At 39.3% G+C, this 19,108-nt stretch overlaps 1 protein-coding gene across 2 annotated transcripts in view; it reads left to right on the forward strand.

The window, feature by feature from the left end:
* Positions 1 to 19,108, forward strand: part of thsd7ab (thrombospondin, type I, domain containing 7Ab) — a 211,001-nt gene that overhangs the window by 86,408 nt on the left and 105,485 nt on the right. The window contains exons 3-6 of one of the 2 annotated variants that reach the window (XM_085292562.1): positions 1,336 to 1,584; positions 2,771 to 2,955; positions 12,853 to 12,921; positions 17,026 to 17,181. In XM_085292562.1, coding sequence (XP_085148688.1) covers positions 1,336 to 1,584; positions 2,771 to 2,955; positions 12,853 to 12,921; positions 17,026 to 17,181 — 659 coding nt within the window. The remainder of the gene's footprint in view (positions 1 to 1,335; positions 1,585 to 2,770; positions 2,956 to 12,852; positions 12,922 to 17,025; positions 17,182 to 19,108) is intronic. The other variant, XM_085292561.1, reaches the window with a different exon arrangement.

Here is a 19,108-nt window from a genome sequence, read left to right on the forward strand (position 1 = left end):
TATTCTATTCTAGCGGCTTTCTTACCACGAATGCTGTATCTGTATGCTAAATGTCGGCCTATATCCAAAAACTGATTACCCTGCTCTTGACTTATAATATCCATTCATAATTCTTATAATTTTCCTTTTTCTTTCTTTTTCTGAAAAAAAAACAACTTAAGTTGGATCTTCCATACTCATTTTCAGTTCCGTCTATTTTCCTTTGACTCTTCTAGCGTAGCTTTGCACAATTCAAAGTAATCATTCTCGATCTTATACTTCCTACATCCTCTCAGTTCAACCTCTCTCTGAAACAAGCTGTTGCCCCTTGCAAAAAAAAGGCTTGAATAGCAGGTGGGTGGGCTTCTTCACGCACAGTCAGAGATTAAGGTTATCGTCTCTCATTAGCATCACACAGAGCCAAAAGTAGGGGAAAAAAACTGTCTCAAACTGAGCATTTAGAGCAGTCAGTGGCCTGAGCATTTGGTTGCATGTGCTCACGTGTTCATGGCCATTTGACCAGCAACCACATTTATATGCAGAGGTTCCAAATGTTTTCAGATTTAAACATTTGGATCACATGCTATTTTACTTAAAGTATTACATGAATTTAACTATTTTTTCCTTTAAGTGATAAAAAGAAAAATATCTGGAAGTCTTTGTTCTGAAAATTCAGTTATTATTTAATTTAACGTCATTTTTTTGTAATGCTATCACTTTAGACAGTTACAATTTTATAACCTCTGTCTGTGGTAATCACTGACAGTTATGGACACAGTAACCCTCTGCACTCATGGTGTCACAGCATCAGCAAACTAACAAAAAGATAAACAAAACACAACCTGAGCAACTGATCTAAACTGAACAACCCTGTAGGCCAGAACACATTTGAGATGAGTTTATTTGCTATTTCAGTTCCATGATTTTCATGTCGTGAAAGAAATAATGGGAATAATAGTGTAAACTATAGATAGACATTGTATACTTTTGGACCTTTGACTAGTTCAGGTTATTAAAACTACTGAGTTACAATTCTGAAATAAAAACATGAATTTATGTTACTTAGATTACTAATTTTTGTAGTTATTTTGAACATTTGGATTAAGAGTCTGGGTGATAGCTTACCCTGTCATTCATCCTATGAAAGCATAATTGGATCAGGGGTCGGTTGGTTGGCTGGTTGACTGGGGCTCAAGGGCTCAATTACAAGTGTAGCATATTCTCTATTTTATTTGTAGTTTTGTTAGAGCTATAAATATTTTCTTTTCTTTTCAACCAACAGTCCAAATTTATATTGCATTAATGTTCTTATGATATCACTAAGATTTCATGTCATTCCTTTTTATCTTTTCCCAGCATGTGCTTAACAAGGGACCTTCCACTGACCATCCAGTCATGCGTTCTCCCCACGGACTGCAAGCTTACCGACTGGACCATTTGGAGCCCCTGCACCAAAACCTGCATGAACCCTGAATCTCCCAGAGGCAATCGGACTCGGACCAGACAGGTGCTCCAGTTCCCCGTGGGCGAGGGGGCGGAGTGCCCACTCCTGGAGGAGTTTGAATCTTGTGAACCTCAGGGTGAATCCATACCACCCTGTGCCACGTGAGTCACTCCTGATGATAGGGAAGAGATGCAGGGAGCACAGGTGGGAGTGAGCAGGGACTTAAAAAAACATTGAGTAAAGTGTAGATGTGGAATTCATAGCATGGTACACAACAGGAGCTCATGTTTCACAGGGATAGAACTGCATGTGATGTTGTGATGATACCCACCTCTTATTTATAGCATGGTTAAGAAAGATTGCAGGGATTCATATAAGGCTCAGGCACAAATACAGCGAACCCAAAGTGTTTGGATTCAACCTGACTGAGACAACACACGCTTCCTGCTGAGTTCCCTTTACACACACCACCCAGCTAATTTGCTCTTCTGGGTGGCCTGTGTGTTTATTTGCGTATATGTGTGTAAGTGAGACAGCATATTGAGATAGATTAGTTTAAGTGCTTGGGCTGGTGCCAGACACAAAGTAAAGACAAATGGATGGAGACTGTAAGGATATTATAATTCCAGAAAATTACACACACCCATACATTAAAACATTAAAAGCATTCTCACAGATGGTTCAGCATATATCAACTTATAATTGTGTGTGATCCTAATCCCATCCCGAATGTTTCTGTTGGGGATATGTACAACTAGACTAGACAATTAAATGGTGGCTTCATCTGCGAGTTGACCCCAGATACAGTGGTCAGCTAGACAAACTTTTTATTCCTTATTAATTTACAAATATACATGCCTGTTAACTCTTGTTTTAAAGAGGACTGCAGAGGACAACACTCTTGTCTTTCTCTGACAAGTTGTAAACAAGCAGGCTTTATCAAACAGGCTGTATCAAAGTTTAATCTCTTGACTTGATCAATACAGGACCACAAGAAAGAAAGCTGCTAGTGCAAGCAATGTTTGTGTTAGCCACATTCAAAAAATGTATTTACATTATTTCAACAGTTTATTAAGCAACTTATCGTTGTCCAACACTGATGTGTCTGAAAATCTAGTAGGTTTTCAGAGACACAGCTATAAAATGATGCTTCACACCCTTGTAAAGGCTGCATAAACTGAGGAGTGTAGACAACATTGGTTATAAACATCAAGTGCATATTTATGTTGTAAAGTGATGTCTGCAAGATTGTAAATATGCTTATCTTGCATTACATTACATGCATTACTCGCATGGTTGGTTCTCTCACTGTTGCCCATCGTTCCATGTTCTATGTTCACGTTGTAGTTACACCTGGAGAACCACAGAGTGGAGCGACTGTCGGGTTGACACATTGCTGAGCCAACAAGACCGTCGACGTAGCAACCTGACAGGGCTTTGTGGAGGAGGCTTACAGACGAGAGAAGTGTACTGTGTTCAAGCCAACGCTGAGCTTCTAAAATACCTCAACGACCTTCGAGAAAAGGACAAAGGTAAAGTTAAGAGTGTTCCTAAAGACCCTGTTGTGTATGTATATTAACTTTTGAGTTAGTACCTGATATCAAGATGTCATATACTGTATGATTTAGAAATTTTAAAATGTGTAATCTAATTTGATGGCTGATGGTTGCATCCTTCAGTACCTGATTCCGGGCCCGATTTGTATCATTGCTAGCCTAGAGTTAATTGTAATTGATCAGGTACTGGCCATTTAGAAAATGATTGCTGGAAGTGAAATTAGTCATAATTTCACCCAGTTACTTGCCATAGTTGCTAGCAGATTACTGTGCTTGCCCATAGTTTGCGTGAAAGATCCCAATTTTCAGTAAAATTATGAAGAATTTCTGTTCTTTGTTATGTTCATTCAGTCACAGTGGGCTACTGACAGTTTTTTGAGATGTTAATGTTCCCTTACCTCAGTGGCTCTCGAAATGTGGGGTATAAGAGATGGGCTTGGTCACTGTGACCTCACACACTGATTACTGAAGTCCCAGCGTGAAGCCTTGAGCTGAGCCTTACCGTCCTTTGGGACCACGTCTTACGAAATTGTCCTCATAGTGCATTCAAAAAGACTCATCCTAGTGACGGAGACCATGATTGTTGCCATTAAAAGTTACAGTTACAGTTAAAGTGTTACCACTTGTGCTTGTTGGTTATATTTTATAGAGTTTGTGTAGTCTGCTTCATCCACTTCAGAATGTAACAGGGAAAGGGGGGCACAAAGAAATACTTTCTTATTTTCATTTAAAATGTCTGGCTGTTATTAAATAATTATCTGAATCTTACAACCAAAGCTGTCATCTAAACGTATAGAAATCATACATTTACCAACAAGACTGTACATCACTGTCACAACAGCGTTTGTTTTCATTCAAAGGCTTTATGGCTTTAATACCTGGGGGGCCGGTCTTTAGTCAAAATGCCCGGGCTGTTTTCTTTTGTCCCAGTCCAGCCCTGGGCACGACACGCGGTGAATTAATTTGAGAAGGTGCATCAAAAAATAAATGGCCGCGCCAGCGGTGCACATCGCAAATCAGCTCACATAGACACATTAGTTGTGCCTCTTCTTAATGACAGTATCTTAGCTAACAACCCCAACTACCAGATTCAACTTGTAATTGGCTAAAAATAACTTAGCCTACTGGTGAGAGGGACGTTGTTAGCTTTCCACATTCCGACACTTCAAAAGCTTCAGGAGCTGTCCGCTCAGCACAGCATCAGCACCACGGAAATACACGGATACATCCGTAGACTTGAGACACAATGCGTTTTCGGGACTTTCAGGTGTGTGGAACAATGTTTTATTTTCTGATCAAACCAGAAATCTTTAATGAGCAGCTAGATTTGTCTTAATGCCAGTTAATGCGACATCAAAGCAGCTGGAATCCACAGCTGTGCGTGTTCACGGAGCTGCATGTTCACCTGCTGGACATCACTACCTGACAAGTTTAACTGTCTTCAGAACATTGCAGAGGCCTTATTGACAGTATTTGGCTCTACATGTCTGCGTGAGCAGATTTTCTCTCACATGAGTGTCCTCGGGTAGCCGTCTGAATGTTGGACGCTCGGAGACCTGTGTCTCTGAGTGGGAGACTAGAGATCACATTAACATGTGTGTCTCTGTATTAACAAACATGCCATATTGGCTTAGTTTATTTTTCTTATCATTGTTGTGAGGACACCATAAATAGCATTTGTATTTTCTGTTGTACGGCTCATTTGCTGTTATGGATAAAAAGTGTCTTTTTTTGTTTCAAAATAGCTGATAACTATTCGCTGATAGCTGCCAACATCTGCAAACAAATATAATTCTATAAAGTGGTTCTATATAGTGTGTAACTGTTCATATAGAGTGTTATTAAATTTATTGCTAATACAATCATATGGCACACTGACTTTGAGGAAATTTTAAATGGCACTCGCCATCAGAAAGGTTGCCTACCCCTGATGTAGTGACTTTACCTCATTTCACAGCTTGTTAATACTGGTAACCTTTTCTTCACATACAACCAGCAACAAGCATTTTAGCATGTCTCTCAGCACAGCTTTTTTTTAAGCTGAAATAAAAGTTGGAGCTGTAGCACTTCTATGATTCTCCACCTTAATGGGCCACCAGTGTTGCAGACCTTCTCACCTAACAAGTGCTTCTTAAAATATGAAGTAGATCTCTTTACAAGTGTCAGATACTTACTATCATCCAGCTACAACATGATTTGACTGTGATGTTGTTCATGTCCTCTTCACCCACAAATTCAAAATTGTGCACACCTCCACAGACTAAAAGCTTTCTTCTCTGCAATCCTGCCAGCTGAGCTGCACTTGATGCTAGTATGTAGCGACTCATAAACGACAGAATGCAAAACAAATATGGAGGAGATTTTTTTCACAACAAATACAGTAAAATGTAACAGTAACTGAAAAGGGGTAAATAACGCAAATCTAAGTATACGAACCTGAATGCACTAAGGAGTTACTCTGGAATGTGTTAACCTCAAGACTCTTACTGATTTACTGAATAATGTGGGATGTGATGGATTGACTGTTTTGGGCTCTGAAGGGGGACGTGCCCCTATATTACTTAAAGACAGTCCCAGTGACTTTCAAAGAGTGAGCTTTTGGATTTAGAAAAAGAAGACATCACTAACATTGGATTAGGACTCTCGGAACTGCAGAGAAAAAGTCAAATTGTTAATAAAATATGCTCTTTATCATATTTTATGTTCTTGTCAAAGTCCAGTTTTTGTATTAATGTGTAAGGTTTCCTCTTTGAGGCCAGTGAGTCATTCAGTTTTCAACCTTTTTTTTGTCTGTTGTCTGAATCAACCGAACGGACATATACTGGAATCAGCAACCCATGACGGTGCACAGAGTTTGTCTGTGTCACGGCTCAGCCTCTGACTCATCTGACAGAGCAGCAACTCAATTTTTCTCCATTTTTCTCTGTCACTTTCACACAGAATGGGAGGTAAAAAATATATATCTTTCTTGCTGCATCTCTGTATGTTTATTAATAGAATCAGGTCCTCTTTTCTTCAAGATTCTGTAGGTTTTATCTTGTGAATTTGGACCTTCACTTCATTTTCATGCTCTTAAAAGCATTTTTTAAAAATCTACATTGACGTGATGTGTAGTCATAGCAAGTAACATAGCTTTTCTCTGCATACTGTTAAAATGTTGCAAACATGACTTCAGAACTTGTTATTCTACATTAATTATGGGAATACAAAATATAGAACATCTTAAACAGTACTGTAATTTATTGTTATTTGTGAATACAGCAGAATGCTAAAAATGCTGTATTTTTGTGTAGTGTTACGAGCTTATGCAAAGGTGTGATGTCCATCATCCTTCATTCCCTCAAAAAATCCAAAGAATTGCGATTACTCAAACACAGCACTCTAGCACTGGTCAAATGTTAGTGAAATATGCATACAACATTAACCTCATGGGTCTTCACCAAACTGTCCTCAGGGTCAAGGTCATATTTGTCATTTTAATAGGGACTTTTCCTTCTAGAAGACCGGCCAGATTTGAATGAAACAGCATTAATTCCCCTGGATAAAACGGAGCCTTCTCAGTGGATTTTAATTCTCATTAGTTTAACAAATGACAGCAAAGCATAACTTACTTTCTGTGCTTCAAACATTACAAGAATCTGTGAATTGTGATGGACCATGAGGTGGGTGAGTTATTACATCACTGATGTTCTAATTTTCTTTTTCATTTCAGTTAAAGCTCCGTTTCATTTTGTAGCTTGAGTCCTTCCATAACTCATCTCAGCAAAATCGTGTTGCTTGAAGTCCTAACATTTCATTGAAGCTTGAAGAGGTTGTTTTTATAGATAAAGTCTACAGTACTTTAGTGTAATATGAGTATAGTTCATAGTACAATTTAAGTCTAAGGATACTACAAGAGGAATACTGAAACAGCAGCGTAATGCCTTGCACCACCACACAGTGGTTGGCACTGTAAGCAAGAAGGTTCAGGCTGGAATTTACATGTTTTCGGTGTGCCTGGTGAGATTTCATCCCACAGTTCAAGAACATCCTTTTTAATTAATGGCTGTTTTCAAATTGGCTGTAGTTGTGGGTGTTGGATCAATAAAGTGCTTAGAGTGTATAGCATAAAGCACTATGTGAAGGTAAATGTGTCCTGTTGTGTAAAGCACTTTGAGTGATAAGTGGGATGAGAGAAGTGCTACTGTATGTAAATTACTCTCAATTTCCATGAAAAGTATGATGTTGTAAAGCTTGTACTCTATGCCACACAGTATCATGACAGTTCTGTTGTGGTATCTGATCACTGGATGAGAACACAAGTACACTCTGCATATACTGTGGCTGTCATGCAGAAACTTCCAACTTGTTGCTCAGTTTCAAAATCCAGATTTTCTGCAGGTTTTTGAATGATTTGTAAAGGCTGCCAGGCTTTTAAGTTTATCTACTTGAAACCAGTTAGAAAAATTGATCATTAGAAACATGCTCACTCTTTTATGCACCAAGCTGAGGTGTAGACTTGGTGTACATTTGCAAGTTTTATTACACTGCATGTTTAATCTGTGTGCATTAAAGTTAAATTAACTCTTTAGCAATAACCCACTACTCTGTCTCTCGCTACCTTTTTCAAGTGTTTTTATTTTGTTGTGTTGTTTTTGTGGCCTGCTCTTCAATTATACAAACCTTATATAGTTAATTTGTCAAAGAAATCTAATTTTGTCAAGAGCGCATATTGATCTCGGGAGGCTGTCGACCATCTTTCCTCTATAGCGTAGCCACAGCTGCATACATCAGATACTACACCATCACACAGCCTGAAACAAATCAGTCTCAAGGGTAACTCAAATAGATTTGATCAAGCACTGTTACGTGACACTCTTGCATCCTCCAATCCCCACACACAGTGTATAAGAGCTGCAGGCCCTTGGTGGGTTGGTAGCAGATAATTGCATATCATGTGCTTGCAGCAGCCAACATGTTGACTCGGTTCACGTCCAATATTATGCCACAATGTTTTATTTTTATTAATACCTGTTGTAGTATTTTCTTTTCATCAGCTCGTCACGTAAACATTTTATACGGCCTTTTACTGGCTGCCTCTCCCTTTATATCAGGGATTTGTCTGGTCCTGTGACCTGCTTTGACTTGTCAGTGGACACAAGTGTAAAGGCCTCGATTTCTGACGCTCGTCAAGCCAGCTTAGAGTCAAAGCTGCCCTCTTAAGGAAGGTGTTAAAGACATTAGTTGAAACTAAGCTTATGGAGCTCAACCATACTGATCACATGAGAGCAAGTGACAAAGTTTAGGAGGAAGTGAGGTGCTCAATTGCAACTGGTGTCAAAAAGGGAGAGATGATCTTCTCTTGCAACCAGCTGGAGGAAGTTAAGAGGAAATAATATGAGCATTACTCGTATCTCTCAAACTACTGGCTCACATGGAAGAGAAGCAGTGATGAAAAGAAAAATGGAAAGATTATGATTTAAAAAATGGGATGAAACAACCAAGTCTAGGCACTGTTTTTCAGGTGCTAGTACTGACCGCTTTTAATTGTGGTAGTATTTTGGTAGTATCACAGGACTGCATAGCCCTGTGAAACAGCTGAGTATACCCCAGATGCTAGCCTAAAACACTTGATTCACTAAGTTCCTGAGGAAGTGAGTAGGAGTGATTTATACATTTTCTATTAGATTTATACCCCAATAAACTAAAAGAGGTCGTACCACAAATACTATTTTTAAATAGACCTAGTTTGTTATTGGAGAACTGTATCATTAGCATGTTGTTACTAGCCCAATAGCAAGCCAACTAAAGTTAGATATATATAGTCAGTCCATTTTTATCAATTTGATTGGAATATATAATAATAAATGAAATAAGCTGTATTAAAAACTCAAAGAAAAACTGTTATGTTGAAATTTCAGAATAATTTATGAGCCCATTCCTGTTTTCAGACCTGCAGCTGGAAAGCTTTAAAAAACTATTCTGAACCAAATCACTGTTCTGTTTCATTTGTCAGTGATAGATTGTGCTAACACTGATGTATGCTTTGCAATATTTCATTATGGTTCCAATATTAGTCAAATTTATTTTAGGTAATGCTAAATTAAGTAAAGGGAAATTACTTGTAAAGGAAGCGAAAGCAGCACAGATGCTTTAGCACTTTTTATTTTTCAGTGGTCGAATTGATCGGTGGTCCTTTGGCTCTCTGTGTGTCAGCTGTAATTAAAGAATAATGAGTCAGGTAGCCAAGATTAAATCCATCGACAGAAACTGTTCAAAATATAACCTGTGATGACAGAAATAATGTATAACCTTCCAGATGAAGTTCTGTTAGGTCTATTGAGAGGCTGTGAGGTACACGATGATACATCTGAGGTGTTCATAAACTCTGTTAAAGATTACGCTGCACAAGCATGTTGAGAGTGCTGCGAGAGAGACGTGCGTGACTTGTATGTGAGAAAGTGTGAACACAGACAAACATGTACAAAGTTCTTATCTTCTTGGTGCAGGATTTCTTCTCCCTCTTTTGGGGGGTAACCTCACAGCACACCACTGAGACAGAGAGGCAGACAGCAGCTCAGCGATGTTTGCTACAACCAGAGCTTGTCACGGGGCCGAGTGGCCTGTACTGAACAGGACTCAGGTGCAGAAACCCATAGCAGAGACAGCAGATGATGTAACAATTTATTAGGTTTAAGTGCAAAAAAGAAAACGTAGCAAAGACAAAAAAAAACAATAAGACGTGGAGTTTGACGAGGCGTGGCCTGGGGAACGTGGCTAGGGCGAGGGAATGAGGCCTGAGATGCGGAGTGGAGCTGAGCAGGGAACAGTCACACTGAAGAGAGAAGATAGAGGAGTTAGGGAGGTAGTGGAGGCAGCTCTGAAGTGGCCAGTTGTAAGAGTAGCAATTCTTACTTGCAGTAGGGGACATGGAGTGTTGAGAGGGGGGTGATGAGAATCCAGGGGAGGCTGAGTGGCGTGGAAAGGCTGGCCTGAGATCTGGGGCTTCAGATGGAGTGTGATGGCAGGAGGGCAGGCAGGTGAGGCACAGAGAGATTTTCAGAATGATTGCTTGGTATCCTGAGTCCGGAGGTGGAGCGTGAGCCAAGGTGAATACAGCAAATGCGTTGATGACAAACTGGCAGTGAATGAACATCAACGTGTGGTTTAAATCCCTCTGGCTTGATTGCCTGCAATAGGCTCCAGGTGTGCAGGAGCTGGAGTTGGCCCTGCCCAGGGGCGGATCCCAGGTCAGTTCAGGAGCCTTATGGAAATTCCAGCCACCCACCGCAGACCATGACAGAGCTCTCTTTCTCTACCGTCTCATGCATAAATATCACTGTGCTAAAGGGCTGAAGATGCCCTCAAGCCCTGATCTGAAATGAGCTTACTACCTCCTAAATCTTAACAGTAATCTTTATGGGGGAGAAGCATCGATCTGACCCCAGATCAGTATCTGGGGTCAGAAGTAAGTAATATCAGCTGAGCATGAGTAACTCTGGGTGTTGGTATGCTGAAGCATATGGAGATATTTTGAAGGTGGTAATAAAATCGCAACTGGGGATTAGATTGGCAGAAGATATAAAAGCAGTTTTTCCTCGAAAGACCATGCTTCTCACTGTCTTTACAAGGGTATGATGAAAAGACAGTTATTTTACAGTGTGCCTACAGTAATCTACAGTAGAAGTTTTTTACACTGAGAATACAATTATAATTCTAAGGGCTATAAATCATAAACATTACAGTGTTTCTACTATATGCTGTTTAAATCATTTACAACTGTAAATATAAATACATTATATACATGTACTTGCACTTAATCACTCTAATCAGCCACTCAAATGGACAGTAAAGCAAATGCAATAATTAAGTGACTCTGAATATGGCATGGTTGTTGGCGCCAGATGGCCTGGTCCGAGTATTTCAGACACTGCTGATCTACTGGGATTTCCCACTATAGCCATCTTTAGAGTTTAAAGACAATGGTGACAATGGTCTGAAAAAGAGAAAATATCCAGGGAGCCACAGCTGTGTGGAAGAAAATGCCTTGTTGATGTCAGAGGCCAGGGAAGTCATTACAGACGAGGTCTTCCAAAGCAACATAAACATCTCTAAATGCACAACACATTGAACCTTGAAGCAGCAGAAGACCACACTGGATGCCACACCTGTCAACGAAGAACAAGAAAGGTCAGAACCTGGCACACTTTGGGCCCCTTAGTATCAACTGAGCATCTTTTAAACAGTCAAGATTACCTGGGTATTGTTGCTGACCTTAATCATCCTTTTATGACCACAGTGTATCCATTTTGTGATGGCTGCTTCCACCAGGATAACACATCATGTCACAAAACTCAAGTCATCTCAAACTGGTTTCTTTAATGTAAAGGCTAATTGTACTCAAGAATGTGCTTTACAGGAACCTGATCTCAGTCTAATAGAGCACCTTTGGGATGTTGTGGAATGGAAGTTTGATTGTAGATTTGTTGGCTGCATAACAAATCTATAGCAACTGCACAATGCCATCATGTCAGAATGGATTAAAATCTCTGAGAATGTTTCCAGCACCTCGTTGAATCTGTGCCAAAAAGACATTTTTCCAGAATCGTGTTGCAGTACACAAATGTCTTTTTTTATTCACAATATAAGAATGTAAAAACAGAATTTTGTAAATTTATAGAGACTTGCATGTTAAATTGTTTTGTTCTTCTTTTTACTGAACAAGTATTTAGGCCAAAATAAGTGACAGAAATGATCAATCTGAATCCCAAGAAAGTGATGAATATACACGACTTCTGCCACGCAATTTCTCATAAAAAGTGCAGAGAGGAGAAAAGGAAAGCTGCTGAAAATATTTCTAGACAAACACCATTTTATGCATTCACAGAGCAATTCTGTGCAGCATTTTCAGTTATAGCGTGGGCTGGCAGATGCAGTCAGCAACCTGCGGTGATCGTATCAAACGACAGGTTTTGGGTTTGGTCTGTATACAGACAGTGTAGCGTCAGAAACTGACAACCCTGCTGTGACGACAAGACTCTCGGAAGCTGGGCAGAGTCACTGCATCTGGCTGAGTTTCTCAAACGCATAACTGCTGTTCAGTTTGTGCTAAAGGGACTAATTTCTGTTTTGTACACAATAAACAATGTGTTGTTTATATTTATGTGTCAGGTTGAAATACCTTAGCATGCATGTATATAAGATCATTAAGTGCCTGCTTATAGGGGATTTGATCACTAAGCTCTTTCTAGAATGTTGTTCTTTACCTTTCAATATAAAGTGCCTTGAAAGAACTATTGTTGTGATCTTTTGCTCATAAATTAAGCTTAAATGAACTTTTTTCCTGTCTGCAGTGAGCAAACAGGCATCAATTAGCTCTGTAGCTCGTGAAATCGATCTGCTGCTGTTTTCAAATACAGCCAAGAGCATTTTAGCAATTGCTTAACCGCTCCTTTAAATACACAGACAGGCTAAAAAGTCGCAGTGCATAATCACAGCTAATGTTTATTTTCACTTTCATTACCTAGTCTGCTGCCGTTAAGTTTGAAAAAAAGAAAAGTGTTAAAAAAAGTAATTTCTTTTCATGTGTCAACTTTCTTATCTAAGCTGATAAAATGGCATGCTCCTAGGGTCCACGTGGCTTTCCCTCTGATTTGGCCTTGTCGGAAGAAATGAACCATGCACAGCAATTATTTTATGCTTTCCACTCAAACCAAAGATTTGATCTGCATTTAATTGAACATGTTTGGGTTATGAGGCTCAGGTCTGCTGTTGTTGTTGCATTAGTTTCTGCCTGTCTCTGTTGTGCCGTTTCCCTCCCTCTGTTTCTTTGATAGTGCCTCTGTCTCCCCTGTGTGTGCGTAGCTAATAGCGCTATCTCCCTTGTAATTGCAGCGGGTCAGACCCAAAAACAGCAGAAGCCTAGTGTCCCCCCTCTTCTCTCCATCACCTTCCAGATTACAGGTAGGTGTTTTTAGTCATGCTGTCACAAAGCCCGTCTCCCCGATTTATGCGTCCCCCGCCTGCCTCACCCCTCCCTCCCTTCTGTCTTCTCCCCTCCTCCAATTGCTTTCATCCTTTTCATCTTTCCTTTTGGTTGTTTTTTCCATTTCCATTTCCTTTTGCCATGTTTCCTTTGCTTTTCCTCATGCATTTCCTGTCCTAACCTCTTGGTTAGTTTGTAACTTCTCCTCCATTCCTCTCCCTTCTCATTGCACCAACTCTTCTTGTCTTCTTTCTTGTCAATCTTTTGTTTCTTCTCTTTTTGCACTTGTTTCCTTTCCCATCATCCTACCCTCATCTACCTTCACTCCTCACCTCCTTTATTTGCCTTTTTTTGTTGTTTCATTTGGTTTTTATTCTTTCTCTGGCTCTTCTTTTTTCTGTTTCCTTTTCCGCTTTTCTTCTTCCTTGTTCTTTTTACAGTAGACTTTGCCCCAGCTGCTGTAATGCTTTAGATAATTTAGATAATCATAATCACGTTCAGTATACACGAGCCAGTTGTGCAGTTACAATCCCAAACTTTTGCTCTCTTGCCAGTTCTTAGTGTTGTTTTCAAGTAAAACAAAGGATGACTAGTTTTACACCAAAGTTCTGTTTTCTACTGGATAGAAGAATTAAAGCTTTGAAGGAACTGTAAGACAAACTTTGTTCCACTACAAACGGAATACGGATAGCAAGACGTTTTCCACCGCTGCAGACAGTAAGCCGCACTTGCAAGAGGGATTTTTTTTCTACCGTTGTCATTTTTGCACAATAGAGAAATGAACTCATTGGAGAGTACACCACAAAATGGACTAACAGAGAGTCAGGATATTCTCCAGGATATTTTCTCCCTTTTATAGAGAGGCTGATACACTGTCAGCCCCCAATTTAGTATTCACAAATGGACTGATGTTAAAAGATTGAAGAGAGTGTAGTTCTCCAATAAGATGTGGATTAACAGTGGCTCAGCAAACTCAGTATTTGACTTTCAGTGTATTTGTAAAAGGAATTAGACATTTTGCATTTCAAAAGGCCCTTCTGCCTTTCCCTGTACAGTTCTGAGGGATTTATGATTTGGCTGTCCTGCCTATGAGAGACTTTAAGCTTTAGATGTCTTGTAGGAACAGTTGGGATACAGGAAATAAAGTGCTTCAGGTTGAACATGAAGAAGAGGGTTTTTTTTGTTGTATGAATCGTTAAATATCTTCTTTTAAAAAACACACTCCAGTATTAATTACAATATTTCAAAAGTAGAGATCAATCCATACTCAGACAAAGCTTCTGATATGTATTTTTCATCATCTTGTTTTCAACCAAGAATCAGTTTTCACAGAGAGCGGATTTTCTTATAGGGGCAAAATCTACTATAGCTGTACTTCCTATTACGACAGATGGTGCCAATTTATTCTCCTACAGCTTCACATTAAAACCAGACAAAGTCCGCCCACATTGTTACAGTTAATTTAAGTTCATGTATAATCATTTATATTTATGATATTGTATTGTGTATAACAACATGTAGTTAAACAGGGTTTTTATAGTTTCGTCTGTTGTATCCCCACAGTTCACCTCAAAACATTTAATTGCAATAAGTAGGAAATCTTAAATCAGACCTGGTCAACTTTTAGCTCATATTTTCATATTTATGTTTTAACCATTCATAATGGTCGGCTCACTATTTTAAACATTCATTCAGTACCTTTAGCTACTATTCAAATATCTCCCCCTGTATAGGCCACGTTTCAATTATTAAATTAAACAAAAATAACTGTAATAGTTAATCTTTCCAAGTAGTGAAGAAGTACCTTCTACAGTACTTGTCATTATTCCTGGGAATCAGTGTTTTATAGTTATCTTTATTAAAGCTATATAGCTCAAAAAATGGTGAAGTCAGAATTTTGCGCAGAATGAAATCTGATTTACAGGCTCAGCTTTGCAGGTTTTCTGAGTGTAGCTGCAGGAAGAGAGGTTCAGAAGTGTCCGTCAATGTGGGGAGCTTCAGGCAGAGGGTTGGACTCGTCTGCTCAGTGAGCCAGACTTCTTCTAATCAGGAAAACCTGGAAGCATGAAGCTGGTGTGCTGCTGGCTTCATGCTTTAAAGGGATGATTTAAAATTGTAGGCAACACACTTATTTTCTTTCTTTAAAAGTTACATGAAAAGATGAAGGCCAATCTCATATCTGTCTGGTAAATATGAAACTACAGGCAGCAGCTGGTTGGAGACGGGGAAAAACAGCTAGCCTGCTTCTCTCCATTACCTCCAAAGCTTATGTCTCATGTCATCAAGACAAATTGCCATTTTAACACTTGATTGGTTCAGCAAACCAACAATCAATCAGTCAACAAGGTGTAACGGGTTAATTAGCAAACTTAAAATGTTCTGTTACGGAGCCAAGCAGTTTGTTTACCTCTGGTTTCAGGCTTCATGCTAAGATAAGTTAACTGCAACATGAGTCAGGGCTTTAGTAGGATCACCTTTGATCTCTATTTTCTGTTTTGATTACATAATTGTTCCATAAACAAAGTAGATATCAGTGTAGTGACTATCTGTCTTTCAAACATACAACACCTGTATGCTTTGCCATTTGACATGTCAGGAATGAACTATTGTTTTGGTTGTGCAGTCAGCTGAAAGCTCTGTTGACAGCACATTTGCAGCTGGCATGCCACCTGCAAGCATCTTTTTTTATTTTCCACAGTCCAGTGAATGGTGTCTCAACTTACATGCAACATTCTTTTAAATTTTCTCTCAGAGAAGGGACTTTGGGTTCCCAAGTGCCTCTTCAGCTTGTTTGGCACCACGTAAGCATCAGTCAATTCTCCCAACACAGTGTGAGGGCTGTTGACACCCCTGTTCCGACTGAGGTCATTTGCAATAGTTTCTATGGACACAGAAAAAAAAGGGATCCATTTTTCGCACCATCTTCTCTGTTCTTCTTCACGTAATGTAGTTACTCCGGTTTGTCCACAGGCAAAAAAAGTGATTTTTTTTTCTCCCAGTTTTGCCAGTTTGCTTTTATTTTCTGAGGGAGCGGGAGTTGTAAAGATAAAAGCAGACCTTAAAGGCAACCAATCTAAATGCTGATGGTGTCATTGTTTGGAAAATACAGTCAGCAGTTGGTTTCACTTTCCTGGAAAAAAAACCTCTCCATTCCCTTTTTGCATCAGATTAAATGTATTACTTTCTGCTAAAACTGTGTAAACAATACAAATGGAAAATATGCAATTAAGCTGAAAAACCTTAAATTCTGCGTGTGGTCAGGCTTGTATCAAAAGTCCCCTTTCTCCTAGTCTCTTTGTTCATTTCCTGTCAGCCTCTAGTCTCACGAGGCTCAAAAGGGTGAAGGGAAAAAAAGAAAAATGTCTCTGAAAGCAGAAACATCCACTTTGAAATGACACTTGCATGATTTTGTGCATGAATAAATGCATTAACTTTGTATCTTCAGGAACTCCACACATCAGATTTATTTATCATGATGCAGATGTGTAGAAATGTATTCTGCACAGTTGTCACAGAGCTGTTTCTTGCACGGTGATAGCATCTCCTCTTTTCTTCCCCCCCAGAGTTCAGACTGGCATGCATTTACCAGTGGTTTCGTGGAAAGAGCTTTTTTAGAATCCAGCATGGCATGACTAGGAGAAGTAGATGCCAAATTACACCTCATGGAATAAACATGAGCCAAGATATTGTCCGTGTTCTCTTACACCTTTAGTGTTGTATTGTTGCCTCCTCTTCCTATGTCTCCGTTGAGAGTCCGTGGGCAGGGCTCCATAATGTTTTATGCTGCTAGCAAGGCGTTGTACGAGATAATCATTGCTAATTTATCATTCTGACATGCTAACAGGGAGACGATAAACAAAACAAAGGGATAATAGTGTCTACTTCACAGGCATGTTTTGTTTTTTCACTGTGGCTCTCATCTACCCTCTGCAGGGATTTTATGCCAGGAATAAAAGCAAATAAGCATTTTTGCGTCCCTTGTTCCTGCTCCTTTCAATGCTGCTAAAGAAGAAAAATTCCTCAGAATTAGGCTCATTTTATCTGCTGCTTATTGTGTGTTTCCCTTTTGTTTATCTGCACAGCCTCCCGCCCAGTGGAAAACAAGCTGTGCGAAGGTCCAATCCCCAACAGATCCCAGCTGTGCCAAATCCCCTGTCCCATCGACTGTGAGGTATCACCATGGGGTGCCTGGGGGCCCTGCACCTTTGAAAACTGTGATGATCAGGCTGGAAAGAAAGGTACCTGAATGGTTGAAATATGTAATTCAGTCCAAACTATTATAGTCAAAAGGTGATTGCTATTTCTAACTGCACTCTATTACGTTTGGCACTGTGGCTCTGTTTTGCACCTCTCAATTGCTCTACGTTTGTGGATCTGCATACATGTAATGCATAAGCTGGGGGAGTAGCAGCAAGACTCCATGGCGTGCACAGAACAGATCGGCACTATGACATTCAATTCAGTTCCATTTATAGAGTGCCAAATCAAAACAACAGTTGCCTCAATGCCTTATATTGTAAGGTAAAGACCCAACATTAATACAAGTAAAACAGAGGAAAAACCCCAACAATTATATGAGCATCTATGAGCAAGCGCTTTGATAGTGGGATTTCAATCACCCTGCAGCCTAGACCCATTTCAGAGTAACTGAGTGAGGACTTAGGATCACCCGATCCAACCTTAACTATGTGCTTTATCAAAAAGGACAGTTTTAAGCCTAATCTTAAAAATAGAGATAGTCGCTGTCTCTCGATTCCATACTGCAAATGGAAGAAAGCAGTCCTACATATTTGTTTAATATGTGCATTGAAGGACATGTCCTGGTCAAAAATGACTCCTCACAGTGTTATTGGAGGGCAAGATAATGACTCCAGTCAGTTAATTTAGTCAGGAGTTGGGATGGAGGTGGGTTTCAAAGCAGGTTGCAGATTCGCCAGTCACATTTTTCCCTGGTGACCAACAGTTGCCAGGGAGTCTCCGAGCGGTCTCTAAGCCTGCGTGACTGAGGCCTCAAATAGGGTATCAGCTGAGCCTTCAGCTAATATGAGCTGCCATTATCAACTAAACTGTCTCTGTCTGCTCTAAGTACTATACTCAGTGTGTCACGTTTTAAGCATTATTATGCTTTATCGAAGCTGTTGTATTACACTGGTTTAAAATAATTACAGACACTATCTAAGACCGGCTGTTCAGTGTTTTTTCCTAAATACTCCCCCTTCTCGCCTCCATGTAGTCTTCATTATAGGAGATAAACAAGCCGAAAATAATTTGTCAGTCATCTGTCACCCTCTTGTGCTCCTGGCACCGAGATAAATTCTCACCCGATTCAATATTTTGTGCTGAAAATACAAGAACCTCTTAAATTATTCCTTGTTATTGTTTCTAATAATTATTGCTCAAAAACAATGAAAAAAGTGGCTGCTGTGTATTAAATGCTGCTTGTACACCATCCATCACGTTTGTTATCTTTTTGTACGAGGCCGTTATAATTAGAATGCTGTAGAATAATATGATTGAGCCTGAATGTGCTTAATGAATATGCAGTCTTTATATCGTTTTACATTAAAAAATATTCTTATATTGGTTTTCACCTTACCACATAGCTTCAGAGAATATTGCTGAATTTTTAATGACTGATTGTCTCCAGTAGTAGCAGGTCATCTTGTTACAGAATAGGTAAAAAGCATACAATTTCTAAGGAAACTACAGCAGCCTAATTACATTTTCAGTCTAAAATGTCCCTTTGTTGCATCAGAATATGGCAGTCTTTGTTCATAGTGTGAGTGAATAACAATGTTTATGCAAATATTGCACATAAGTATAAACTTAAGCAATGAAGTGAAATCATAAAGGTTTCTTATTGATGAGCCATATCAAGAAACGAACCATCAAACAAACATTTAAGTGCTCAGACTTTAGTAAAGTAAAATGTAATGTAAGATCTCACTATTTGTAAAATCCTACATTAATAATATTAAATTAATTAATAGCATAAATCATTTTATTTTTGCACTATTTTCAAGTGGCTTTATTTATTTTTAAGTGGATTAATGGTTCAAAAAGATGCTTACTTATGTTATACTGGAACTTGGTGCACACTCTCAGACTCCAGTGAACAGAAGGTTTTAACAGTATTTGGTTGGGAGTCAGAGATGACCATATAAG

Source organism: Mchenga conophoros, linkage group LG11 (assembly GCF_057382185.1).
Source record: "Mchenga conophoros isolate Kocher_MC1m ecotype Shallow Benthic linkage group LG11, M_conophoros_male_GT1.1, whole genome shotgun sequence".
Taxonomy (NCBI): Eukaryota; Metazoa; Chordata; class Actinopteri; order Cichliformes; family Cichlidae; genus Mchenga; species Mchenga conophoros.